Consider the following 27,785-nt stretch of genomic DNA (forward strand, 5'->3'; position numbering starts at 1 on the left):
AAAAATTGTAAAATTGTGAAATTCGAATAACTTATATGTATATCTTTCTTTATTCTTATTTTTAATTTCCGCTCTTCTTTTTATTTTCTAGTTTAATTTTTTTATTTCATTTTTTAATTCCGTTTAAATGAAATCAAATCATAAGAAATTTTCCTTTTTGCAATAATGAAAAATGAATAAATTTTATCATATTTTTTATGTTTACATAGAATTTACATTTATTATATTTAAATATATACGTTAGCAAATTATTCGTTGGCTTGTTTTTCATTCTTTTTATTTATAATTTTTCTAAACTTAAACATTTAAAAGAAAAAAACTTAAAAAGTATCCTAATTGCAAAAACGCCTTTGCTATCAACTGATATCATCTACGCTATAGTTCCATTTCATTTAATTTGAAAATATTTCAAATAAATTTCGGGTTTAATTTTATTAAAATATTTTGTATAGACTTATGTTTATTGCTTTAATTTGCCTACTATAGAAACATTGCATACATTTTATTACGTATTCGCTAAAATGCTGAATTAGTTTAAATGCTTTAAAGCTTAAGTTTTATGTTAACAATCCACACAAATACACGATTAAATACTTAAAAAGCAATTGTAATTTTATTTTAAATTTTATTTCGTTGTATTTTCTTTCTTACATCATTTCATCTATTTACTTTGAGGTAAACATTGGCAATATAATTGACGGCCAAGGTTAAACGGACGGTAATGTAACACGTTGACGTGGACGTGGACTTAGTGTTTTATGGTAATCATTAAAAAAAAAAAAACGATGGATCGGATAACTTTAATAATATAACTAACGAATATTTAGTTCATAAAAAATTTAATCTTATGTAACATGAATTACTTTTCTGATATTTTGTAAATCTTTTCCCAAGACTACAGCAGCAACAAAGAATAAGAAAAAAATTATTTATGTACGTTTTAATCCGAATTTTGAAACATTCTAAAGGGCGGAAGAGCCTTCAAAAAATTGGGAAGACTTCATTCTTTAGATGCAACGCAATGTGATGACGGTGTACATGGCACGATTTAGGAATGTGATGGGGAAAATTTGTAAATGAATTTCAATAATGTTCGAATGCTATAGTGCTTTAACGATTACGAAAATTATAGTCGACCGTGACTGAACGTTTTACATCCATCAGCTTTATTTTAAACAAAACTCAGCAAACTAAATTTCGAGACTAATTTTTTTCATTTTTATGGAATACACGCCCATATGTTTATGTGTTTTCATTTTTTGTTGCAATTTAGAGCTTTGGGTGTCCTTTGATCGATTTGGCAAATTTTCAATATTAGCCAGCGTGATTTTGCAAACATCAAGGAGATTTCATAATTTTTGCGACTGGAACAATATATGCTAAACATATTACATAGACGGACTGGCTTAGATTGCATCAGACTTCGATGCTGACCAAAAATATATTTTATATAATTTATGATATCTCTGAAGTGTTCTTCTGGATATTGCAAATATTTCGATAAAATCTCAATATCTCTCTGCGCAAATGAGTTTTCTTTTTGGTTACTTAGTAGTTCGATTTTTAAAACTAATCCCCTTGGTCTGAAAGAAATGCGAATGAAATATACACAGATAGAATTTTATTAAAAATAAAGTATTGAATGCATAACCGATTTTTTCAAATATCCGATTCTTGCGCGTTACTCGCATGCCAACATTTCCAATTTAAGCATTTACTTATAAAATTAATTCCAATGTTTCTGCACTTAATTTACGCTTGCACGCAAACATGTTATTGTGGCTAGAAAGAACAAAAGGATTTAAAGCGTTGACAATAAAAACAAACAGTGATAGCAATTACGAAATCATTAAACGAAAATACAAGTAATTGCATGGAAATTTAATTCGATTGATCGAGTTGAGAAACTTGTGTATTCTCAAAGAAAATATAAAAATCTTTTAAGGCGAGATTGGGCCATTTATTTATTGGCTAATATCTGAATTTAAGATAGAGAACGATTTAAAAGTAAACTAACTAACTAAGAAAGTTAATGAGATTTTTATAGGTTTTTGTCCGAATTTTTGGAATTTGGGTAAGTGAAGTAACAAGGAACAAATAACAGAACTTGGACCACTCTATTGGTATTCATATAGCGATTTTTTAAAATCGACTGTTATAAGGGAGAAGAGTGTACCGAATCGAACCATTTTTAAAAGCGTTCGTCCTTGGACAAAATGCATTAGCTTATCAAATTTGAATAAAATATTTCAAAAATTTCTACATGTATATTAAACAGACAAGCAAGAAAGGGATTCTGAACCGATCGGTGCATAAATACCAAGTCTTTCTAGGTGTTGCATATACTCGGACGAATTTATTCCATAAATGAACGCGTAGGCCTATCAAGTAACGCTGCGCACACACACAATCTGCCTATACTGATGTAGTATAATTTGTCTTTTTCATACTCGTCGCTCAATTATAATGTTTACTATGTTTGCCCTAGTCTGAAATTATGCCTTGCGGTGCTGTGCGGACGTAAAGATCCCGATTTTAATTGACGCCACAGATTCGCTGCAATAATACAGGAAAAGCGATAAGATTAGCAAAAATCATATGACCAGAAAAATAAAAAGAGATAGATACAGATTCACTTAATATTTTAAATACATATTTTATTTATTTCTTCATAATTTCAAACAATTTTTGTATATGCTTTACAATCATTATCAATCAATAATATTCACTATTTAATGTTTACATTTTTACATATTTATTTCAAATAATCGTTAAATATTCATGCTGCCCATCAAAAGGGAACATTGTAGGAATGATTTTAATACAAAATTTCGATTTACATTGAAACTCTTTACGTACAGCGTAAGATAGAAAAGATGAAATGATTATCCGGTATAAAGTTAGTTTCAAAGCAGGCATTAGCAAACTGCGGCCCGCGATGCGATCGAATCCGTCCCGGTACCTTTAAAATTTCAAATAATTTAACTTGCTCGCACACAACAACAGTGTTGCAAATGGATTATATCTACCTTTACAGTTGGCTTAGTTGTGCAGCTGACAAATATGAAACGCGTTTAAATGTTTTTTTTTTTCTTTTTTATATCTGCCAGACCATAAAATGAGCGATTTAAAAAGAAGAATAATTGATTCATTTCTTGTCGTATTTTTAATAATAGCTGAGTCTTGTGGTCGCTCTCGCCCTAATATGTAAATGAAAACTGACCCGCAGATGCAAAATTGTGCCCGTCCCTGCTTTGAAGCATAAATATTTACAACTTTATTAATAGCATTCTTTTTCCGTATCCATTTGTTAATCAAGAATCATTTATAGAGTATCCAGTCACGAGGATCAAAAATATATGTCAAACATCCAATAAAGATTGAATATATTCTTGATCCGTTTTTCGATCAATGCCAAGAGGCACGGTAAGGGCAATCCGAGTTCATCATCATTTCAAACTTTTGAACAAAAAAAATACTTTTCTAATAACGTAAATATTACACTGCCGTAAAAAAAAAACCCTAAAATATATATACAAATATAATGAAACGTGCAATACAAAATATTATATAAAAATAAATTACTTAATACATAATTATACGAAATAATGGTAAATACACATCAAATATCCTTTCCCACGTGCATATTTTTATACAATAAAATGAAATTTGAATAAGGAAAAAATGAAAAATACAATATTTTGTAATTATTTGCTCTAATAGACACGATCGATAGCATGAATATAACTAATGCTTATAAATTTGTGCATCGGTAACGGCTGCCGATCTCAATCTGATGGGAACTTAGATGATGTCTGTTCAAGATTTTTCCCAAGACAAATGAATATAACAGAGAGAGAGAGATGATCGGGAACTATCTGCCAGAGCACTGTTTTTTTCTTCTTCTGATATATGATGAACTAATTCGGTGGGCAAATGAAAAAGGGAACACAGGTAGAAACGCAGCGTCTAAAAGTCGGTTTACGTTTAATTAAGTTTAATTTAAATGGAACACGTGAAAACACTACACACCTATAGCTGTTCATATAATGACTTTTCGAAATAAGTAGTTACATAGCAACTGATCGAAAAAATGGTACGATCCGAACCATTTTCGAAAGCATTCGTTCTTGGAGCAACACACGTCAGTGTACCACCTTTCACCGGAATATCCTCAAAATGCTGATCTGTAGATTGAATACAAGAAAACAAGACGGACAGACAAACTTAGATCGAATCGAATAATGATCCTGAATGGATTTGGGGGTCTATCTCGAATCTATCTGGATGTTGCTCATATCCATATAATCTTGAGGTATTCTTGTATCGCAAGTGATGTGGGATATAAAATTCGAATTAGTTTACGCCTGCCTTCAAAAAAAAAGTTACTCACGTTTTATCAAACGAAGAGATGTGAGATGTTTACATACTAAATAAGAGAAATCAATACGTCTCTTGTTCCTTTAACCCATGGAATCAACTATGGAAAATGGCTTCCTTTACTCACGCACACCTGTCTTCGAAGAGAATGGGAAGAGATTTTCTTCTTTTTTTTTTTCGTAAGTGGAACAGGGGTCTACGATTTTAAAAATTAGTAACGGTCATAATAAGTTCCAACGGTTTTTTCGCGGATAAGATCATAGCGTACGCTGTTTTCTTTGTGTATAATAAATAATTTGGCTTTTAAGTAAAAAAAAGGAATCGTGTAAGAAAGAAGCGATGTTTTAGCAGAAATCGTAGTTTTTAATTTGACCCCTTTTAATCGGCAAGAACGTATATAGAAATTTACAGTTGCTAAGAAAATTTGAAAATTTAGCAACAAATGCATCAAATGCCCCCGCAATTACTAAATTTATTCAGAATAAAGAGTGTACCAAAGTGAAATGTGAAATACTTCGTTGGGAATGCCAGTCTACCGAACACTAAACTAAAACTGGCTAGAGCAGAAAGGCATGCGTTAACATGGGTATCATTTCCTTATATGGCACAAATATTGGGGAGATCGTGTAAATACTCTGGATCAGTTAGCTCTTCTGATAGTGAGTGCACATACACACACACACACACACATATATATACATATATATATATATATATATATATTATCTTCTTTTCTTAAAACTTACTCTTTATCCTTCTTGTTTATTATATCTTCGCGACTTAACTTTTTATTAATACTTTTTTACAGTTTGATCCCCCCTTTGTAAACTTTGTTCCGTGAAGCTTCAATTTTCCTCCTCATTTAGTTAATTTTTTAATATACTTTTATATTTTTCATCCTCTTGATAGAATTTGGAATTTGCTTCAACTAAACATTTCCATTTAATTGTCAACTCTGTATAATCGGGACCATTTCCACCCAATTCTTTAGGTAAATTGGCGCATTTTATTGAACAACCATATTTCTGTACAAGAACACGAGAACGCATTTTCGATGTCATAAATACGCGGAATGTATTCAATACCAAATTAACATGAGTCGGTGAGTTCACAAATTCCAATTTTTTGGGTTGACATGGATAAGCTTGCCAGCTCTCAACGGATCTTTTAATTAATATAGGATTCAATTGCAAAGCATGACCTAATTGAACGCCATTCATATCAAAAATTGCCACAATACCGCGGGAGCAATTTTCCATTTCCATGTGCAATAATAAATCTAAAATCATTTTGCTTACTTTAAAGACATTGTTCTGCGTATGCAATTTTGGATCATGTGCCGCTGTTCGAACGACTACGACTTTACGTTGTTCATCGTCTACGCCGTCGATCGGTAAAAAAACACCCAGTTCAAGTAATTGTTGTACTTCGGGCAGAAATGGATTACGTTGACAAAACCATTCGGGACGTTCGGCTCGCATTTGATAGAAACTAAATATAAAAAGAATAACAATGTTCACTCTTCGAATTGAATCCTTGCTAATTTTACTCAATATTATTAAATTAAAAAAGGTAAAAATTAATTACACACTTAAATGATTAACATCTATGATCCAAATCTTAAGGCATGGTTTCAATGCTGGAGTACTTGAATTAAAATGTTTCGCAAACAAAAAAAAAAAAAAAAAACAAAAAGTAACGAAGAAATAACGAGTGCTATGCAAAAATTTCGGTTATAAAACACATTCACTTTGATCAAAATTGATAACAATAGTAATAAGATGATATGATTATGTTTTACCATTTGATCTTCTTTTTGGTACGTTCCAAGTCATATTTGCAACTACGTAAAAAAAATGTTAAATTCTCATAATCCATGCGAGCATTGATGTTTGGATTATCCGCTAACCATTTTAAAAGCGATTGCATTTCTCTGGCTACTCTTGCCGGGTCACTTTCAAGGCAAGAGATTTTATTAGAATTTTGGAAAAACATTTTTACGCACAATAAGGCTAATGACTAAAAATCGAGTTTGATTATATTTTGTTGATCTCAGTTTATTATTGGCAATTCGTTTATTTTGTTATCTCCCTTATCGGCCGGCACTTTCATAAACTATCAAATCAACAATATAGTACGTCAATCGCGAAGCTCTGTCAACGAATGACTAACGAGAAACAAAGGTTAAAGCACTGACTATATGCACATATTATGCTTTTCTTCTTATACATATACATACTATATATGCGTTCAGTTTGTTGTGTTGTTGATATTATGCAATATAAGTGCTGAGTGTCGCTTTTAAATTAATTTTCTGCTTGAACGCCGCTAGCGGTGTATAACACATCATAATACGCAACTTTGGAAATATTTCTTAAGTTGTGAGCGCTCATAGATTTGTAATACAATATGATCAAGTTTAGGGTTTATTGATAATTGTTTAATTATCTTAGCTAATTATTATCTATTTACAACCGATATCGTTGAAATGAAATAATCTGGCTTCACATTAAGTAAACGAGAGGTTTTCGAAAGAGAAGGTGATGTGCGTGTGTGTGCGTTTGTATGGCTGCGAGAGTTCTTTTGATCGTGCATCGATTTGCGATTCCAAATAAAGCACAAATAAAGCGCATTTCTGATAGGAGTTTGTTGTTGTGTGGATCTTGTCATTTTTTGTGGAATACATGTGTTCTGATCAGTGATATAAATTATTGAACATGATAAAGTATCAATGTACGCATAACCTTTCCCTGTATAAAATAACCATTTAGTCGTTTTTTAGGTTTAGTTGAGTTAGTTAGTGTATACAGACGCCAATCATGGAACGTTCAAAATTTCGACATTTATTTATTTAGGGCTTCATACTTATTAATAAATTCAAATAACTAGAAAAAAAAAATAAAAAGTGCTTTGATTTAAATTTTAATGGCATATCAGTGTAAGAACACAAGAAAGGAAAAGCTTTTATTTAGTGGCCGTCGACAGCTGCGAACTATAGACTCTACGGTGCGCATGGCTAGACGGCTTACAACTGTTGATAAAGTATGCATTTTTCTCATTATCGAATCAAAAATTTTTCCATCGTAAAAATGCTGACGAGTAACGCATTTAAATTACGATCAATTTTACTCGACATTGCGTGTAATAAAACCGGCTTCTATCGTTCTCTCTTTAGCACACATATAGGATATGCGTTTAATTATAGAATAAAGTCGTACTCAAATTGTAAGAGAAGAGAGAGTACGTCAAAGAGGTTAAGTGAATATAAAAATAAAAATTTGCCAAATATTAGGTCATTGTTGAAATTTTTTCATTCATGCGATAATAATATAAAGAAAAACAATATCGTACGTAATTTGCTGAGCGGAAAAAGTTATAATAAAATTTAGGGCAACATTAGGTAAATGGTTTTATAACGATTGGTTTTATCGCTTGTGAAAATTGAGTGCAGTTTAATTAAATCAAGTGAAACGATGTCGGTTATTATATATCTTACGATTTTTTTTTCACTTATGACACTGAGAGAGAGAGAGAAACAAAAACAGTATTTGGTTGCTTTCCATAGTCGTCTTCAAGTAGCAGTAAAAATTCTATTATTAAATATTGATCGATTGAGTGTAGTGCACTTGCAGAGATGATGATAATTTTGATTTTTAAATCAATATATAAATTAAATATATACATATAAATTATTTATTAATATTATAAATTAAATATTAATTAAAATATTTATATAAATTCTACTTTTCCTTAACGTGCAAATGAAACGCAAACTGTTATAACTGTAGCGTAAATATTGTTAATCCGAAAATAGATAATACAGATCGAACTGTAAGGTGCATTATCTTGAAGATATAACAGGAAAAGTTAACTAAGTTTATCGATATTTCAGAGATTTTAAGATACCCTATGTACTCAACGTTGCTTACAATTATCGTCTAATTTCTTCTGAATCATTTTCACATTAATAATTAAGTTTGTGTGTATTTGTAAAAATATCAATCAATTTTGAATAATTCTTCTCTTTTCAATTTATATATTTATTTACTTACACATGAAACTCAACTAAAATAAACTAACAGTCCAATTCAATAGACTTCTTATATTAATTATGTAATTAATATAAGCCAGAAAATCAAATTCGATCGGGACCAAATTTTTTATACCCACCATTCTAGAAAAGACAAAAGAAGTAGAAGATCAAAATTTTCATACTCTATGAGTGGGCGCAACTGATTTTTTCTATTTTCAAAATAAACGTTTTTGCCATATACGCTTAGGTTAGTTCCAATTTCTTTGGTATATTTTTAGGCGATATTTTCAATTTCGTTAATGGGAGTACGTTTACCACCAATATTACAAAGTTGCGCATATGGACAGATGGACAGACGAACAGGAAGACATGTTTAGGTGCAATATAAATTTGAAGTTATCCGAGAATTTGCATAATTTACGGGGTTTTTGAAGCTCGTTTCTTTGCATTTTATAGGCATTGAAAAAATAATTAAATTTTGATACAAGTCTTTACAATAGGGGCGTTATCCGGTGAGTCTATTGGTTTCCTATAGATTTCATTACGAATAAGGGGCCCCAGTTCGTACACGCTGGTCTTTTGAGCATCGCACGGCCTATCTTTCTAGTTTACAATTCCAGTAAGTTGACTATTGTAGATTTCCGGAGTCTCTGCAGGTATTAGGTTACTGCAATGACTACGGTTACATACATGACCACCTAGCCTTATACAGAATTGATGCTTTTCAATATTTTTCATGGATATCACACACTCCCCGTCCACAGTATAATTAAAACTTGACGTAATATCGAAGGGTTCGTGGTCTAATTAAAGGTGTTGCGGTAAACAAATTCCTCATTTTTATAATCTTCACGTTTATGCTCACTATTGAACACTTCGATCCGTGCACAGGATACAATGTGGTAGGTAACTAAACCTTTGCTTTCTTTTTAGGCAGTCCACCGTCGAAATGCATGAACGATAATTGCTGATCTTTGCGAAAATGTAAGGGAAAGTTGTCGAACTTTTTAACTTTGACTATGTGTGGTGTGGAAGCTCTAGATAATATATCTGGATACGGTTTTCCGCATCTCGCCATTAACCATATAGTGTGTAAGAACAAAACGTTCTCCCATATACGTGACCACTCTACCAAAACACGACTGCTCTTACTGTCATAAAACAAGGTAAACGCACTTAGAGCAAAAAAGTTTTCCTGTCAGGTTTATGTTCAAATTGTTTAATCACATGGTCTATCCAGTTTTTGCAACGATGTAATGGAGTAAAAGGTAAAAATGAAAACTTTTTTTCCAAGTACGCAGGAATTATACGTCGCCTTCGTGGAATATATCCCAATTACTTTCTTTTCATAGATTGTGGAGGCGCCCTCTGCTCCACGATAGCTGTCACAAAATTCTTTAAAGTGGTTCTCAAAGTACCCTGTATACAATGGTATCCATACAGTCCTACACGTACGAATAAAAGTTGATCCTTTTTCTTATTAAGCAAAAGCAAATCAGCCGTGTAACATAGCACAACCATTCCACCTACGTTATAAGCTATAGATAGTCTTCAAATCTATCTTCTACTGACTCATCAAGTGGATTAAGGAATATGATCTTGCAACCATTAGAAAATTCATAGATCAACTTTATCTTCTCGTCGAGCTTTACTAAAGCTATTGCGTAATCCTCTTTTTTATGAGTAAGCTTTCGAACTGCACTCGTTACCGTGCGCCATCTTTAACTTGATCTTCGCTGTGACGCGTCCATTTTGATTTTCCTTTTTCACGCCTACGAGTGAATTCAATTGCATTTCTCTTATCAGACTGAAAGATGGAGAGAGAGACAACGGTAGAGAGAAGGAGAAAAGAGACAATGAAAAAAGAGTTTAGAAAAGCCTCAAACTGTGTGGAGATAAGGATCTAACATCGGGGCACAGTTATTGCATAAAAAATGCAAATATTTTTTATAAATTTTGGCGGGGCAAAATTTATAGCTGGTTTTATCGCTCGTTTTCCTTTGAACCATTTTTTTCAGATAAGTGTTTGTTCGGGGAAAAATCTAATAGCGTGGCTCCTCGGGACAAACCTAAATTTCGCAAAATATCTCAAAAATTGGGACCCGTGCGTTCAGCAAAAAATTAAATGAACAGACATCAGGCGGGCCGACAAGTTTAGAGCGCTTCTGCAAACGGCTCTGGGTCGATCGGTATAACTAAGGGTGGGTATATCTCAATTCCTTGTGGGTGTGGCATAGGTTCGCACAAGCGGTATAATATACCCTGTACTAAAGGTGGTGTAGGATATAAACAAGTGTTAACATAGTAAAGAATTTATCTCTTTAATGCATGATATATTTTTTTTTTTTTTTTTTTGCTTTTTATGTCCAATCATATTTTATCTCTGTGTCATTCCGTTTTTGTTTTCAGTCAAAGTTAGCAACACTTTTTTCTTTACTTTCAACAATCAATTCAACAATCTACTTTGTTGTTGTGTTTTATATACATTTTTTGCTAATAATTACTACTGTTTATTATTTATTATCTGGAGATATGAGCACAAATTTATTGGCTTGATTTGTCGATATACAAAACACTACAAAAAAAATTGAATTTCACTCCTAACGTTACTTGATATATAGGTCTTATCATTACAGGCCTGATCCATTCTTCTTTTATGCACCAATAAATAAAAAAAAAGAATTGAATTCCAATACAACTAATGGACGAAGGTAATGATCTCGATGTTAAACCCACAAATCTTCAGTGCAATGTTTGTGGTGAAAGGGAATTTTATACGAAAGGTGGCTATTATTTTTGTCTAGAGTGTGGGACGAAAACAGAAGAGGCGAGACTTGTTGAGCGGGAACGCGATGAAGGTCAAGATGATATCAAACACGTTAGAAAGCAAAAAGTGCATACTCTTAAAACGGATAAAGGTAAGCCAACTTAACAGTAACTTTATGAAAAATGCAAAATGTATTAAAATTTTCTTAACATTCTTGCTTGCATTTTTAAAAAAACTTATTACGAAAAATCATCTAACATCATCAACATATCGTACATTTCGTAACGAAACCTATTTATGGGGAGAAAAGTCCAATGTGTACCTTACAACCTGTAATCTCCAAACAAACAGATTTATTTAGAGAAGCTTCAAAAATTGATGTTCTAAGATTGAGTTTCTACAGAAGTCGAGAGGCCTATGCTTCCATAAAACCAATATTTAAAACAAAAGAAGATTCATGTGCATACATTTTAAGGTTTTCTTCTTATTGGAAATTAAAAAAAAGAAACATTCCTTTGATGATAAGAAAGAAATTTCCGTAGAATTCAATTATCACATAGTCCTACTTGATATCGCAGTTTGATTCAAGATACTGAAAGCGTAATACATTGGTGCTTCCGGTCAAGCATCTTCTCAGCGTTGCGAATCGGTTCGCAAATCCAATTTCCAAAAAGCAAATTTATGTAAAATGAACTTTGCGAAACTTGTATCAACGCTTATGTCGAAATCTGAGGAAAATTTGTAAAATATCTCTGCCTTTTTGAAATTTACAATTATGGTAAATATTTTCAGTTGATCTTTCGGGCTAAAAATTTCTTGTATTAGTAGAGTGCTTCAATATTCTTCTTTGGTTTAGTGGAGAACAACTTTGATTATGAACAATTCATTCACATATTTCAACGTAATCAACGCCAAAGTCAATTCATTATAATTCAGTTACATTTTTTTCTTTTTGTATTTAGAACATTTTTACTGTAGTTAGAAAACATGTATTTTATGGGGTCCTTGGAAAATAGTTTTATATAGTAATAGGAAAGGAGAGAAAAGAAAGCAAATTGGAACTGCAGAAAGTGTACAATTTTTCAATTTTCTTCCTAATTAAGAATTCTTAAGATTTTTTAAAGCAATTTTGCTTTTAGCTGATATATCTTAAGCCTGCGAAGCATACTACCAAGCTGTTTAATTGTTCAAATTCGTATGTTCCTCGTATAGCTTAATGCTCGTATTAATTTATCTTAATTAGACGTATTAAAATTTTCTTTTAGTTCATTTAACATCGTGGGAATGTTATAATTATATACTACGTGGCTTGGTTGACGATTTATTATCTTATGGAGTCAAAGAGGAATTAAAACTTATGTGCCTACAAATTTGGGCCGCTTACCTTAGACACATGCAAGTAGCGTTCTTCAGTAAAGACTCAGCTGAGTTACCTAAATTAAGTGTGCGTTACTTAAAGAGGTAATATTTCTAAAATTTTAAATCAATTCGTTCTCTTTTATTAAAGTAATAATATCAATTTAAGCGATGCTGAGACTATTTACAATCATCGACGTGCCAAGAAACGAAAACGTAAAACATCTGGCTCGAGCGTTGACACACACAATAGCAGCAATCAATCCAGCAACAGAGAATGGCGCAAAGCTAAAGTAAGTCTTGAGAGAGATAAGATGAAGTATGCTGTTTATAGTTGATTTTGAAATATGTTCAGGAAAACAAAAACACTTAAGTTATTATTTTAAAAAATTTATATTTTTCACTTTCTTAAATCTTAGAAAATTCTATCTTGATTATCATCAGGTGCTCCATTTTGGTTATTCTGTTGTATTGCATTTGATATTCTAGACAATAAAAAGTCTAATAAGAACAGTATTCCAAGTGTACGAGGTTCACGACCATTTTCAAAAGCAGTTAGAGTCTCTTCGAGAAGGCCTTATTAATGATATATCAATATTTGTTTATAACGGTTTATTACTTTTTTTTTTTTTTTTTTTGTCATATTATACCTTCTTGCTCTTCCGGCTGCAAATCCACATCAAAACCGCTCGGTCTTATAAAGCTAGCCGCATTTGTGTAGCAAACAAAACAAGCAAAAACCAGTGCGATCAGAGTTAACAAGACGATGATGCGCATCTTTATTTGGAAAAGTAATTCAACTTTGTTTGAAATGATTTTTTACCGATCTAATGTGTAATTATTCCTTAAGAGCTTTTTTATACCGTAGACTTTTATCAGTAGTAAACTAATTAGCATATTTAATTAAGTGTCTTTTTGTCAATAATTAAAGAATCAATATATCGATAATAACTAAATAACTTAAGAATTGTGACCATCGGCATAGAATAGATGTCTATCTTGTTTGTTATTCCGTAAGTAGTACTAAGATATATGTAAAATTTATATACTTGACCAAGGAGGGATTCCCGGTAAATTTGTTCTGACAGTCGCAACAAAAAGCTGAGCCCATTTCCTCTTTCAGAAAGAGCGTAAATTAAATGAAAAAATGCTATCTGCTTTCGAATTGTGTGGTTCAAGCCTGTTTGCTTATTACGAAATCGAAAAATAAATTCATTCTATTTTCATACTTATTCAGTTTTTGCTTGATAAGTATTAAAAATTCGTCGCAACCAGCAAAAATAATTATAGAAAATTTTCCAACTCAAATATATGCAACAACAATTCATAATTAATTAAACAACTATATATTTCTCTATTTTTACTTAGCGCAAATTAGATGATTCTATATATTCCGATAGCACTGCTGCTACCACTACAATCAGTAATTCGTCTTCATCGGCTTCTACTTCTATGCAACCAATACGATTAAACTATAATAACAGAGCACGCAAAAGTCTCAAGAAATTCATGCCTGCGAAGCATATACAGAAACATGAGAATGACACTGAAAATTTGCTTACATGTCATAAGCAGCCCAAAGTCAGGGATTTACATCGCTTAGACTATATGGTTAGCGTGTTAAGCATTAAACAAATCTACGCTATTATCGGTATTGCGTTAAACTTGATCGAAGACGATATGCAACTCAGTGACTTTGTTCGTCATATACAAGAAGGTCACATCAGTATGAAAAATGTTTTGCAATATTTCCCTGAAAATATAGCGCGTAATGGTATTGAGATGTTAAAAAAAATCGATTTTTACAAATATCCCGATAAGTATACAGATAAGGTAAGTTTTGCGATTTTAAAATTTTATACGTATTTTATACGCGTACCACACGCGACTCTAAACAGAAGTAAAGGGACTCCATTTTAGAAATTAGTGAAATTATTAATCTGCGCCCAATGGAATCATGTTTATCATCTTGAAGCTAAAAAAACCTTATCCAAAAAAAAAATTCCCTTTTTACAATATTTTTTTTTTATGTTTCAAATGCTCCTTTAAGAATATTGTAAGGGAGGCGGTTGGAATGGAATTTTATTCTTTCTCGTAAATATGTTTTTCGAACTGACTGTCTGTCTATCATTTATGATCTTATTTCTTTTCAGAACTTAAGAGAACATATAGGCGTGCTTTGTAAAAATATTGGTATTCGAAAATTTAAATGCCCCGACATGATCAAATTGGTTGAGCGTTATGTCGAGGAATTGTGTTTGCCAGCCGATGTGGCGATTTTTGCTATGCATTTAATTAATTTGCTGCCACCACGTTTTGAAATACGTGCTGCGGTTGGTTATCCAAATTATGAAGCGAGAGCTATGGCTTACATAATTTATGTTTTGAAATTATTATTCGGCCTGGATGGCCACAAAGAACAGTTGATATCCCTAAATACGAAAAATATGAATAAAAAAATTAATCATTTCAATAGCATTTACAATGAAAATGAATCCCCACTGTTTGTTTGGAGTGACTGGGTGCAATACATTGAAATGCGTAAAGTCCTAATATCGCAATTCAATTCTGATTTTTGCAAACAATATAAACAAACACCAAGCACAGCCCAATTTTTAGAACAAATGCATGATGAGGTAAACCAACGCGATGAGCAAACTGAGCTTTTAACCGATGATCTAAATACTTCCGCCATTAAGCAGCACTTGGACGTTTTCAAAGCGATATTCAAAGACTTTACGAAAAAAGAGGAAAATTCGAAAATGTCCCAACATATAAAATTTTCGCCCAGTTTTACGCCGGCTTCTAGTTATTTAAAAACTATTCTGCTGCATTTTAAAAGCAATGCAAACTTATTGGAAGATCAACGCATTGAGATACCAGACTTTATGCAAGTTGATCACAAACGTTTCAACATTAAAGCCTTTGTAGAGGTCAAGCCATGCGTAGAATATTTTGCGAGTAAAGGGTACAAAATGAATGTTATTGAAGTGCCTGTTACAACCAATCGTACTTATGTCGGAGTTTTTCGTCCGCCTCCGACAGCATCGCGCGGAGTAGAGCAATACTTGCGTGTCCAGCGTGCAGATTTTAATATAGACGAGCAGAAATGGAAAGAAAGGGTGACTAATGAGGTGGTGCCTTCAACAGACGATTTGGAATTCAAAAAGGAATTGGAAAGTTATCAGCCTGGTTATCTAAGACGTCGAGTAAATGCGTCGAGAAGAAATCAACTGAAAAATAAAGAATCATTTATCGAATTTGAAGGGGAGGTAAGTTTTAAGTTTTTCGACTTACCAAGCAAAGACTAGAGCATAGTTTAATTCTCACTTCTCTTAGGTTCCGTCCACGGAGCTTAAATTGGAAAATAATGATTTCAATTCTGCGGCATCGTATGAAATATTAACTGAGGGTAATATGACACCTTTAGCCAGCAAGTTTGCTAAAGTCTTATCTAAGCCTCGCCGCCATTTAGGCAAATTGAATATCCTGCAAAATTTAAATGACGAAGAGAATCTTATTAACGAGAGACCTTTCGACGAAATTAAGTTGGACATAATAAAACAGGAATTGGAAGAGAAATCTTTAAATTTTCTAATATCTAATATGGATTGTTGGTTACTTATGGGTCATATATTAATGTTGACTAAAACTCAGAAGCAACAATTGCGAGATAAATTTCCTCGTTCGTTTTGCTGGCTATTGGAAACTTGTGCGGAAACTCTGGGTGTAGACTGGTCTATTATCTATCAGCAATTGTTAGTTATTGAGTTAATGTTTGGTGAAGGCATTGAGAGTTTAAACAATTTTGATGGTTGCATCCAGTACAAATACAATAATCCCATTAAAGATTTTAATACTTTAATTAATACTTACCGCGAAATATGGTAGAAACGCATCCATACGATTTTAGATGAATAAAAATATTAAAAGCAAAAACTTTTACCCAATTAATAGAAACAAAAACATCGCATTTGACTCATGTCACATTATTTCTTATTTGTTGTTTATGACATATTTATATGATACATTTATTTATCTCTATAAATCATTATTATTAAGCTTTAAGTTTTTTTTTTTTTTATAGGAAATTAAATTCAAAGTGATGAGAAACAATTTCACATTTGCAAGAAAGAAAAGAAATCGGTTTTCAAATTTGGTGCCGCTCATAAGTCTTCTTTTGAAAAAATGATCTGAACTTTCGGTTTCCAAATTATTGAGTTTGTTAATGCTCGCCTCATCTCGCGCGAACAGTGGTACCATTGTTGTGTGATTTCCGTGAACTTTTTTTTTTTTTTTGTTTTTTTCATTATGATATGACCCCCATAAAGTTTTATGACACTTGGTCCGGTTAAACGTGAATATAGGTACGCATGATAAATGGAAATATTGTATAAGCCGCCAAAGAACCTCATTAGCACCTTTTGTAATCGCTTTATTAGTGTAACAATTGATTGCGGTTTTAGCTTTTTTATATCTAAACTTGATGCCAATTTACGGAATGTGTCAGGTTTTCAGAGGTAGATCAAAAGAGATGTAACAGCAGTGATTGCATAGTAAAATCATAGACTTTCGAATTAATTGATAGCAATGTTTAAGAAGTAGCTAGAGTTTGATTGTTTACTGGGTAAGAATACCTTAAAATTGGAAGAAGCCATCCTTTGCGTGCAAATCAGTCCAAATATGAAATGTTTGGCTGCGTTTAGGTCCTTTATATATTGTATATAAAATATAGTTTAATAAATAAAAAATAAACTGAATCAAGTAAGTGCACTCAAAAGTTTAAGTTCAATATCAATCAATAAATTAATTTCACGCAGCAAAACGATTGTATTAATAGGTTCCTCGCATAAAAAAGGGTACTTTTTACGTTTATCCAAAGCTTTCAACTAAAACAGGAAGACTTCGCATATTTTCCCTGCACGGCAGCTTTTTGCATGTGGGTAGGGATGATTTCCTAATGGGCCCATCCAAGACTGAGTGCAGCGCGTAAAAATTCAAGCAGCAAATGGATGGAAAAATATGTGCCCATCTTATATAGAGTTCAAAATGTTAATGTTGAAATGGTGGTGCGTTTGCTTAGATGATGTAAAATTCTTATAAATCGGTTTCACTTATTCCATTTAGCGGTTGATCACTGGGTTGTTACTGGCACGCAGACGCAACGTTCTATAAATGATTTGCAGAATTCTTTGCAATTTATTGGCTTTGAAGAGGCAGCTGAACAGCAAATTTTGGAATCATATTCTCAACGCTTTCGTAGTTCACTACGAATCATTAAATTGTAGTGAATGTTTTGCAAAAGTGCATGTAGTGTTTCTAGTAAAGTTGATGTTATGGTAGAATTATAAAGAGAATACGCCAACATGATAAAGTAGCGCACCCCCTTAAATTTAATAATTTACAAAGAGCTTTTCTAACCTGTGCTACCTCAGGAAAGTCGCGCAAAATATACGGAAAACGTTCACAAATAAAAAAAAACGTATGATCATAATATCACCTCAAATAATGAAATAAATATCGTAAGTCGTAATAAATTTATAACCTGGAATAATATTATTTCTAAAGATTTTTCAATTTTTCGGATCTTGCAACCTTTTTTGAAAATACGTCAATCTTGTACTACACCCGTGGTCATATTTAATAAGATAGTTCAGCAAGAGCGGTTTCTTCTGCTTGAAATCCAATAATCAACTCAGCTGTAAATCTGAATGAAGACCGATGGCTCGTCGCATAAGGGTTAGTAACCCATTATGTACATTTATGCATATATAAAACATTGAAGTCTTTTTCTTTTGTTGCACAGCAGCTTTTTGGGCAAAACTTTTAAAATCAAGGAGCGCTACACAATGTCGGAATATGTATACTGATTACTGAAGGAGCTCCTTATTTGATAATGTTTACTTACACAGCTTTTATGAACGGAATTGTAAGAGACTGTAAGGTCTAAGTGACGTTTACCAGTGCGCCGCAAGTTTTCAAGATTTGTGAGAAGTACTCTACACTACTTGTATGTATGTATGTATGTATGCTTGATGTATATAACAGAAGGACTTGAGATGGACTTACGTTTGGTCACACTGATCGATTCAGAAAGTGATTTGGAGCTGGTTTATCCGTGTGTTCCTTTTGTTTTTTCGGTTCAACCTACAGGATGCAATTTTCAAGATGATTTGATGAAATTTGGTGCACTGACATGTTTCAGCTCACTATTGAAAATTGTTCGAATCACTTTTTCGACCACTTTTTTGACCCTTTTTCGTTTTAGATTGGAAAGTCGATATAGAGATAACTAAAGGATGAGATAAGGCGTTTAACGATAATGGGTCGTGACCCACAAATTATTTTAGAGAGTATTTAGAGAGAGCCACTATATTGTACGCCTTCCCGATTTTATTGTAAGAAACTTGTTGATTTTATTCGAATTAATTTACAGACAATTCTGTGGGAAGTAAGTAAGTATGTGAATGGACCCTTATTTAACGTTGATGGTAAACGAAAATGGTGCAAGGGTTCTCAAGAAATAATCCACCAGTAAGCTCGAATGAATGGTAGATATGTTAAGAGAAACCCATTCACAAAAAATTCTGGAGAAGATTGGTAGCAAATATTAGGTGGATAAAACTAATAAAAATTTTCCAAGGCCGTTTCATTGCTGAGGCTATCCAATTGCGAAATGCTTTCGGTCAAGTAACAATTTCGAACATGTCGCGTTATTTCTGGCAATTTTGAAAAGTTATGAAAATAGATCAAAGATCGATCGAAAAAAATAATATAAGCAAACGGCTCTGACTTTATTTCCAAATGGAACGTACAATTTCAGAAGGAAAAAATACGACGTCTACACGACTGCGCTCACATAATATCATAATTCTTTGTCAAATTGTCAATTTTACAAAAGAAAGAGTAAAGAGAGGCTTCTGCCTGCAAATTTGCTGCCCGAGAAAAGGCCCGCTTCTAGCGAGCAAATTCTTCAGCGACATAATCTCCGTGAGCGTGTGCTCTTTCATTGATGAAAAGAATTTCGAAGGAACGGAACTACAAACTGCGCACCGCACTGCGCACTGCGATCTGTTGAAATAAGAAGCAAACTAGATCAACGTTATAGTACGCAACGTTATGATTGAAACAGAAGCAAACTTTGGAAAACTGTTTTAAGGATACGTTCAAGTCTGTGTCGATTGTCAATGCAATTGACATGATTGGAAACTTGACCGCAATGATAACAAAAAATAGTAGGTTCTCACCCTATTACGGAGACGTCATCGTATAGGGTAAAGACCTGTCGAATGATTGCGTACGAATATACGCTTATTCTCTAAATCGAAGCAATACATGTAAAGAAATTTATTCAAACATTCTCAATTGTATGGAATTTTGTATACGGAAATTATTGAGAATATACACATTAATCTCGCATCGATGAGGCCCATCTTTGATAAGCTCAAATGTCTAATTTCGCTCCATTACACTAGTTCTTCTTTGTTTGTAAGCCAAGATGTACTGAAGGGGCTTTTCATAAAAAGAGGGAGCTTTCATAAAAAACGCACGAGACTGATTTCGGGCCACTTTTGCATCGAAAGATCTATTGGAAATGAGCATATGCGCCACAAACCGAAAGATTTTGTAGTTTGAACGTTAAAGTCGAATTAATAGCGTACACACATACATAAGTACTATTCTTTTTTTAGATTTGTGATCACAAGTGCCGAATTGTTGCGATCAATGCGAAATATTCTAGAAATATGCCACAAAACAAGTGTATCATCCAATGAGGAAAAGCAAGACATAACTGCAGATGCCCAAAACACCCCAGATGAGCTTAAAAAAATGTGAAAACCGTATTAACCAAGTTCGTGATCAGCATCGCGGTAGAAACATGGTGGGGCGGCTCAAGGGCTGGTTCTCCTGTTTCGAAAAACTCTTCTGAAAGTTAATTTTTTTACAAGAGCTTATCCATTGAAAATATTTCTGGAACTTGTACGTGTCTTACAAATTAAGCAAATAGATTTTTATGATCTCATGATCAGAGAGATTTCAAGATGAATTACAATAATTCCGCGCAAACTCTAATCTTAAACGTAAATTTTTTAGATTTTTTCTATTCCATTTCCAAAAATATTTTTTTTTGGAATTTGTTTATTTACAACCCATTTGCAATTAAACATTTAGCAAATAAATTAATAACTGAAAAGAAGAAAAGCAATAACATAAACTACTTAGATTCCAGTGAATTTAACAAATACACACTTGTTTAATATTTGACTTAAGGTTTTAAGTATATTAGTGTATTAGTGTAGTAGTCATATGCCTATATGAAGGCGAGGTCTAATACGTGGTGTGTATTCAGGCTTCTTACTTCGTAGATATCATCTAATAAGTTTGCATGTAAAATATTTGTGCGCAGACTTAATCTGTTTAGGTTATTACTGCTAAAGGGTTTTAAATGAAATCAAGGTCGGTATGAAATATATGCGACTGCTTAGATATCAAGGAGCGTTTGTAATTAGTTTTAGGGTTTTAGACCGATATCTCTATAATATTTCTACATTAGAATTGCTAAATGTCCCCCATAGTTGTATTTCCATAGCTGGATCCTACACGTCCATGTTAGCTTTGTAAAGTAAAACTTTGTTCTTCAAACTAAGCTTGGATTTTGGTCTTAAAAGCACGTTCATGTTCTTTTTCTTGTTTTCATATTTAGTTGGCGTCGTTTTGACGTCGTTTGTATATGCTTTCCCCAACTTAGTCGCCTGTCGATGTAGAGACCAATTTATTTCACGTTATCTAATTTAGTAGAAAGACAATCTACTTTTCTTAGACTAAAAGTAACATATCTTGAATTTTCAATATTTACTTACTTAAAATATATGCATATTACCTTCGCATAATATCGTACTTATCTATATGGCTTTAGTTTGGATATATAAACGGTAGACAAAAACCAACAACATTTTAATGATTGCCAAGACGCTCCGAAGCGAATGAGAATCACATGGTGATAGTGATATGATTTGGTAAAAAACAAAAATAAAACATTGCAAGGTTAGGATTAAATTGATCGGGACTATTATGCATCCGTTCAATTTAAATGGAGAGAAATAGAAATTTAGAAAAAAAAAAAGTAAAATTTAGAAACCGAAGATGACGTAGTAGGGCATCAAATAATTAACCATTTCCGACCACAATTTCTTTGTAGGAATGCATAGTAAATATGCAGAACGTATTGTACAAAAGCTTCTTAAAGTCTAAAAAGTATTGCAATACTATTTTTCGTGAGTTCTTGTTTCTTTGTTCTTCCTTTCTCTCTCCCCAATTCTCTTCCATTCAAAGGGGGAAAGCTATTCCTTTAGAGTGAAAAACGAGAAAAAAAAGTATTTATTTCTCCTACTAAACTTTATTACCACAAACATAATAAGTAGGTCATACACACATCATTAAATTATCTATATTCTATGTAAACATATGTACACAAGTTAAATTATGTATATATACATATATATGTATATATATATATATATGTAAATGTAGCAAATGCAAATGTAACTGAGGATTTATTTTGTCCAAGTCCCAGTTGTCCAATTTGTCTTTAATAAACTTGATGACCTTGTCCTTCAATGCTAATCCTTTTTTTTTATATTTTTATTTTTGATAATAAATGATAGTGCGGCTATTTTATTGCATGTATATGTGCATATATGTACTTGTCATATGTGTAGAGTACGGTTAACGCTTATGTGATTATAAATTACTCTTTCGGTTCGTGTCTATAAAAAGAATCTATCGCAGCAGATAAATGCAAAGTGTTGATATAAATGATAAAACTATAGAAATACATTTTTTTTTCTTTTCATACTTTTATCGTAAAAAAAGAAAAAAATGGAATTTTTTATTGAGTTTATCGTTTCGTTTGTATCGACCGTTTTAAATGGATAAACATATTGACACGTGGCTGATTCGTATGAGATTTCTGCGTTTTAATGCATAAATTATTAGTGAATATCGCAAAGGTATTTTTGAAAATGTGAACATGATGAGCGATTAATTATAATTTAATTTCTATAACAAATAAAGACGGGCATAATAATATTATTAATTAAGGTGGCCTTCCTTGCACTATGTTTTTATCAAAAATTTGCATCGATTGCGAGGACCTTCACAAAAGATCAGCATCTTTTTCGGCGCTCAATTCATACGCTGCCCCGAAAGTTCGAAAAAAGTAGGGCCCAGCGATGCACCATTATGTGAATGGTAAATCGTAAGCACTATCTTTTACGAATGTCTACAAAAAAAGAAAAACCGCCAAAGCAAGGTTATACGACTGTATAAATATATATTGCATTATATATTATATTTGATGGATTATATTGTATGTCATTTTATTGTAACTATACAAAATATACATGTATATGTAATATGCATAAAAACGCATTTAAATTTAGCGTTAGCTCTTGAATGAAACTTTACTTTTTTTTGCTGATAGTAAGTTAGCCGGAGACACGTGCCGCCCATCTTGATCTTCATTGACGACATGAATGTGAAACAAATGTTTATATAGCATATCGCTCAATAAGTTCGTAGGGTGACATGTGGATATGGGATGAATACTCATGAATTTATATCGTTTGGATAGCGACTCTCTAACGAAATGCATCAAAATTTCATGACAAGGATCCATCAATAGCGGTGGTATCATCGTACGAACGCATTGAATGATGTATTATGTATAAGTATACACATATGAACGAGTGTGTTTGGTAAGCATATTTCCAGTCGCAAAAATTTTTGCAAGTTCTTGAATTCAGTTTGAGGTTTGAAACTCTAACAAATCCAAATATATCTCTATGGAAAACATAAAATAATATAAACTAAGAAGAATTCTGCTTTCAAAAGAAAAGTTTTGTTGATTATTTATAATCTACAGCAGATATAAAAATACAACACTCCATGTATATATATGCCACGGGTTGTCCTACGATTTCTGCACAAGAATATTGAAATTTTATTTTTTTCGTTTTTGGTATGTTCAGTTTGTCGAAACGTTTGCAACGCCCGTAAGGAACCCTTAGAGCGCCCACAAGGTATGTATATTCCTGATCAACAGCAAATTTTGAATTGATTTCAGCATGTCTGTCTGTCCGTCTCTGTATCTATGTAACGTCTGTTGCAAGCGTTCTGCTGATCGCAAAAATATTCTCTACGGCAAAAACATTGGAAGTTCTTGCGCGCAAATTGGTATTGAAAATTGCCAAAATTGGTCGAAGGACACGCCTACAATGCTAGGAAAATTGAGAACCTGCCTGTTTTTCAAAAGAAATCAAAAATTGGTTTTTTGTTGATTTCTTATAAACAACAGCATATAAATATACAACAATTTAGACTTGTCTTCTATGGACGTTGCCGTAGTATCTGTACAAAATGTGAAAGATTGGCCGCACCTACCCAATATTATACTGCGTCAAAATGTAATTCCTTTATTCAATATGTTTATAACCCACAGAAGTAAACTTCAAAAACCCCAACACTTGGCCAGTTTAAAATAAGCATCTTCGTCTGTTTGTCTGTCCGTGGTATAACTCTGCAGTATATGCGGCATTAATATTCCCCTTCCCAAAAAAGAAGATACTATCTAAAAATTTTCACAAGATTTTGAATATGGCCCACACAGGTCAAAGAACTTGCCTGCAATGCCTACATGTCTATACAACCAAAACTGAGAGCATCTTTACTTTCCGTGTCTTTTGCTCGCTGCTCATAAACTAGGACAAATAGATGATATATGTCTTTACAAAATTATTCTACAAAAGTACAAAAAATAAACCACGCCCACCCAGTAATATTATTATACCTTCATTATGTTCCGGTGTTGGATATAAAAGGTTCCCTCTTAACCAAATATAATTTTCTTACTTGTTTTCTTTTAAGTTTTTATAAAAACTGGTATAAATTTGGCCAATTGATTAAATTTTATCGTCTTTATAGGTGATTTTGGTCAGATTTTTTTTGGAAAATAAAAAATTTTTAACAAAAACGTCTATTATTTTCAAATCCATATTTTCAATAAATTTTTTCAGAAATGTTTTTTTTCTAGGGCTTCAAGACTTTTTTCGATATGTAAAACTTGTGCGGTCGGATGAGTTTAGTCGGAAAAATTTTTTTTGGTTTTTTACTTACTTAATACTTAAAAATAATTTTTAAGTACATTAATATATAGGCAGATGTTTGTAAAAATTTATTTCTAATTGATCTTTGGTAAACGAATTTGGGAAAATTCCCCATAATTTCGTATTTAGAAAGTAACATTATCCCTAGCTAAATATGTAGTAGTATCCTCACTGAGGCATCAAATGTCCAACATCATGCATATATCTTTGCTATAATTTGTTTTAAGAGATCCGCGAAGTCTCTCGGTTTTATTAATCATTTCAAACATATAGACTGACTTATATTTAAGTCCCTGTTTTCCTTTAATCTTTTTAATTTGTTAGTAAGAAAGTGGGGTTCGGTTGTTGCATAGAAATTTCATAATTTTATGTAAAAAATTCTTTTTTCCTTAATAGCTGTCTCGCCCTCTCTCTACAGCTTCTGCTACTCATTTGAACGATTTTAACCTTCTACCGCATTTTGTGGCTGATTTTGCTGCTGATTTTGCTGATTATTTCGCAATCTGTCCAGTAAAGCACTTAAGAGGAAAAATAATCCAAACGTACGTGATTGAAGTTCAGCTGTGGTTGCAGTTGTTCCAACATTGTCATATAGTGCGTCTTTTAAGATAATGATGATAATAATTTTAATAATTAAAATTAGGAAAAAATACATTTTCATTTTCACTATAAAATACCTTCCAGATCTAGAACGTCTGATTGTAAATCCGCAGAGTCCGTAGGAAAATCCCTTTGCACAGGACTATGATCTGCGTGTGCATAATAAATAAAAGAAAAACTTGATAGTCCCAGAATTAATAAAACAATAATCCTCATCTTGTCTTTTCCGTCTCTTTTTCCTTTATATTCAATTTCGAAATGTCGAAATGTAGTCTTTGCGAATGATCTGCAATCTAAACTGCATTGCAAAAATTTTGTTAAGACCTTAATATATCTGAAATTTATTTCGTAAATGAACTAATTAACATATTTAATTGTTTATCAATTAGTTGACAATTGTAGTAAAAGTAATTAATGATGTTTTTATTAATGAATGACTGAATGAATGAAAAGCAAATATTATCGCAATAAACAATCAATATTCGAAGGACTGTGTTGAACATTAAAATGAGAAGAAAATAAAGCATATATCTCTTGTATATCATCTGCTTGTTTTTCTTTAGAAAAAGAAAAATTTTTTTTTTTAATAAACTTTCATTTTAATGAGCTACGAAATAGAAATGAAAAAGTAGGGTTTTCTGCCCCCTCTTCATATAACATACGTTGAATGCGCAAGAACAATTTTATCGCACTCATAGTATAGCTTGGGAGAATTCCAGTTACTAAGCACCTATTGGGAAAAGCGCGATCAATTTCTTCCTTGGCCTACCATTTAGTTATGATAGAATGGTTGCATGCGGTATTCTTTCTTGTGCTCTAGAGATATGCATCAGCTTTGTTCAAGCTTTTAAACCGGAAGGTACAAAAGTTTTATGCATGCAACATAATCGATATACCGGAATTGAAACGGAAACGGGAAAGGTTCGAACAAAGTAAAAAGAGAATTTTATTCACATTGAGAAACCTGCCGTCTACAAAGGAAACGATGACATAGCTAAGCTTCTAATTTTCCATTTTGCCAAAATTTTGTTGACATATTATCTGTGGCTTTTCCCAGACAGTTATGATTAACAAGAACTTAATGTTATGTAGTTGTGAAGTTGATATTTGGCAAATCGAAAGTGTTCGACTGTTTAATAGGTCTTTTTCCAGTGAGCAAAGGTGCAACTAAAGGGCTTCCGCGGCTACCAAATCTCGCTTTCTTTCCCTACTTCCCTACTTCTGGCCACTATCACGATCGAGCATGCGTCAAGGGAGGCCGCATAATGGACAAGTAAAAACACTATTGTGAGATACGGCCAACCATTAAATACCCCATACATTATTACTTAATACCACCTTTCAAAATAAGGCGTTATGTGGTAGTTGGTTGGAAAAATGATCCCACAAAAACCATTTTCAATAGCATGCGTCCTTTGAGCAAAAGTTCCGTGTGTTAAAAAAATATTGCCCAGTAGATTGAAGGCAAAAATATAAAACGGGCAGACAGATGGATAAGCCCGGTTCAATAAATTGTGAATTTATCCCAACTCCTTCTGGTTATTGCATGCAACCATGCTTAACCCTCATACCACGAGTAGTCTAAGCAAAAAAGGGGAAAAAAATTAACAAAGAAATGCAAAGGAGAAGTAGTATTGACCCATTCCCTAGCCAAGCATATTTCAGTGGAACTGTTGAACGCTCAACCTTAGAACAAGCTTTTCCAGAAAAGTTTACGCATTTCATATTTGATTAAATTTTTGCCACTTTGCGGTGCCCAAGCCATTTCTTACATCATTATATTAGCACAATAAGTTAATCGTTGGAATCATTAACCTTCATTTGGCCGTTTGAAAGTGAAGGAACGAGTATTATTTTGCTTGTAAATTTCCTACATGGGTCAACGTAAAATTCAATTTTACTCTCAGAGTAATTTCTTTATATACTCCTCACTTGGCTGGTATTATTATTGCAAGACATGGTGTATGCTCTGAGAGGAGATTTCTTTCATTGTAAACATTTTTTCCAATTTTTCATTTGTTTTTTTTTCTGTTTTTTTTTTAAGTTTATTTTGAATTTTGAACGAGAAAGATGTACAAAATTTCTTACCGCGAGAGCTTGTGCGAAATAAGATGCGTAAATATATATAATATTGAGAAGAAGAGCATTAACACACAATAAATATATACTTTTTACATATGAATAATTCATTGAAATATATTTAATATTATTAATATTACGCGAGACGTATAATAAACGTTGTTGTTGTTTTTGCCGCGATTTATTGTTAAAAGAATTTTTCTTATTGAAAATTTTAAAGAAAAAAAAAATAAATAAATAAATAAATTGTTGCGCGCTGCCAGTATGTGGTAAAATGGTAAATGATGATGACATACCATACCGAACGACCGAGCGACCGAGCGACCGAGCAAAAAAATAATAACAAACGCATATATAAAAGGAAAAAAGTAGGGGTTGTTTTCATTCGCATATGTTACAAATTAAA

The 27,785-nt window shown here is 32.5% G+C and overlaps 2 protein-coding genes across 4 annotated transcripts; one reads left to right on the forward strand and one right to left on the reverse strand.

Moving 5' to 3' along the window:
* Positions 1 to 5,105: 5,105 nt before the first annotated feature.
* LOC119640742 (retinol-binding protein pinta) lies at positions 5,106 to 6,527 on the reverse strand. Its single transcript, XM_038038953.1, has 2 exons — positions 6,182 to 6,527; positions 5,106 to 5,871 (listed from the first exon to the last, which is right to left on the reverse strand). The coding sequence occupies exons 1-2, from the start codon at positions 6,373 to 6,375 to the stop codon at positions 5,247 to 5,249; spliced, it is 819 nt and encodes a 272-aa protein (XP_037894881.1). The 5' UTR covers positions 6,376 to 6,527; the 3' UTR covers positions 5,106 to 5,246.
* A 4,070-nt stretch (positions 6,528 to 10,597) lies between these two features.
* On the forward strand, positions 10,598 to 16,502 carry LOC119640741 (TATA box-binding protein-associated factor RNA polymerase I subunit B). Of its 3 annotated transcripts, none has more exons than XM_038038950.1 (7): positions 10,598 to 10,614; positions 11,050 to 11,331; positions 12,446 to 12,641; positions 12,706 to 12,829; positions 13,905 to 14,369; positions 14,690 to 15,808; positions 15,876 to 16,502. In XM_038038950.1, the coding sequence occupies exons 2-7, from the start codon at positions 11,115 to 11,117 to the stop codon at positions 16,425 to 16,427; spliced, it is 2,673 nt and encodes an 890-aa protein (XP_037894878.1). In that variant the 5' UTR covers positions 10,598 to 10,614; positions 11,050 to 11,114; the 3' UTR covers positions 16,428 to 16,502. The 3 variants fall into 3 exon arrangements, with proteins under 3 accessions (XP_037894878.1, XP_037894880.1, XP_037894877.1); XM_038038952.1 differs by lacking the exon at positions 10,598 to 10,614 and having other exon boundaries at positions 10,866 to 11,124; positions 11,218 to 11,331; XM_038038949.1 differs by lacking the exon at positions 10,598 to 10,614 and having other exon boundaries at positions 10,866 to 11,331.
* The last annotated feature ends 11,283 nt before the right edge of the window (positions 16,503 to 27,785 follow it).

This window comes from Glossina fuscipes, unplaced genomic scaffold (genome assembly GCF_014805625.2).
Source record: "Glossina fuscipes isolate IAEA_lab_2018 unplaced genomic scaffold, Yale_Gfus_2 127, whole genome shotgun sequence".
In the NCBI taxonomy this organism is placed as follows: Eukaryota; Metazoa; Arthropoda; class Insecta; order Diptera; family Glossinidae; genus Glossina; species Glossina fuscipes.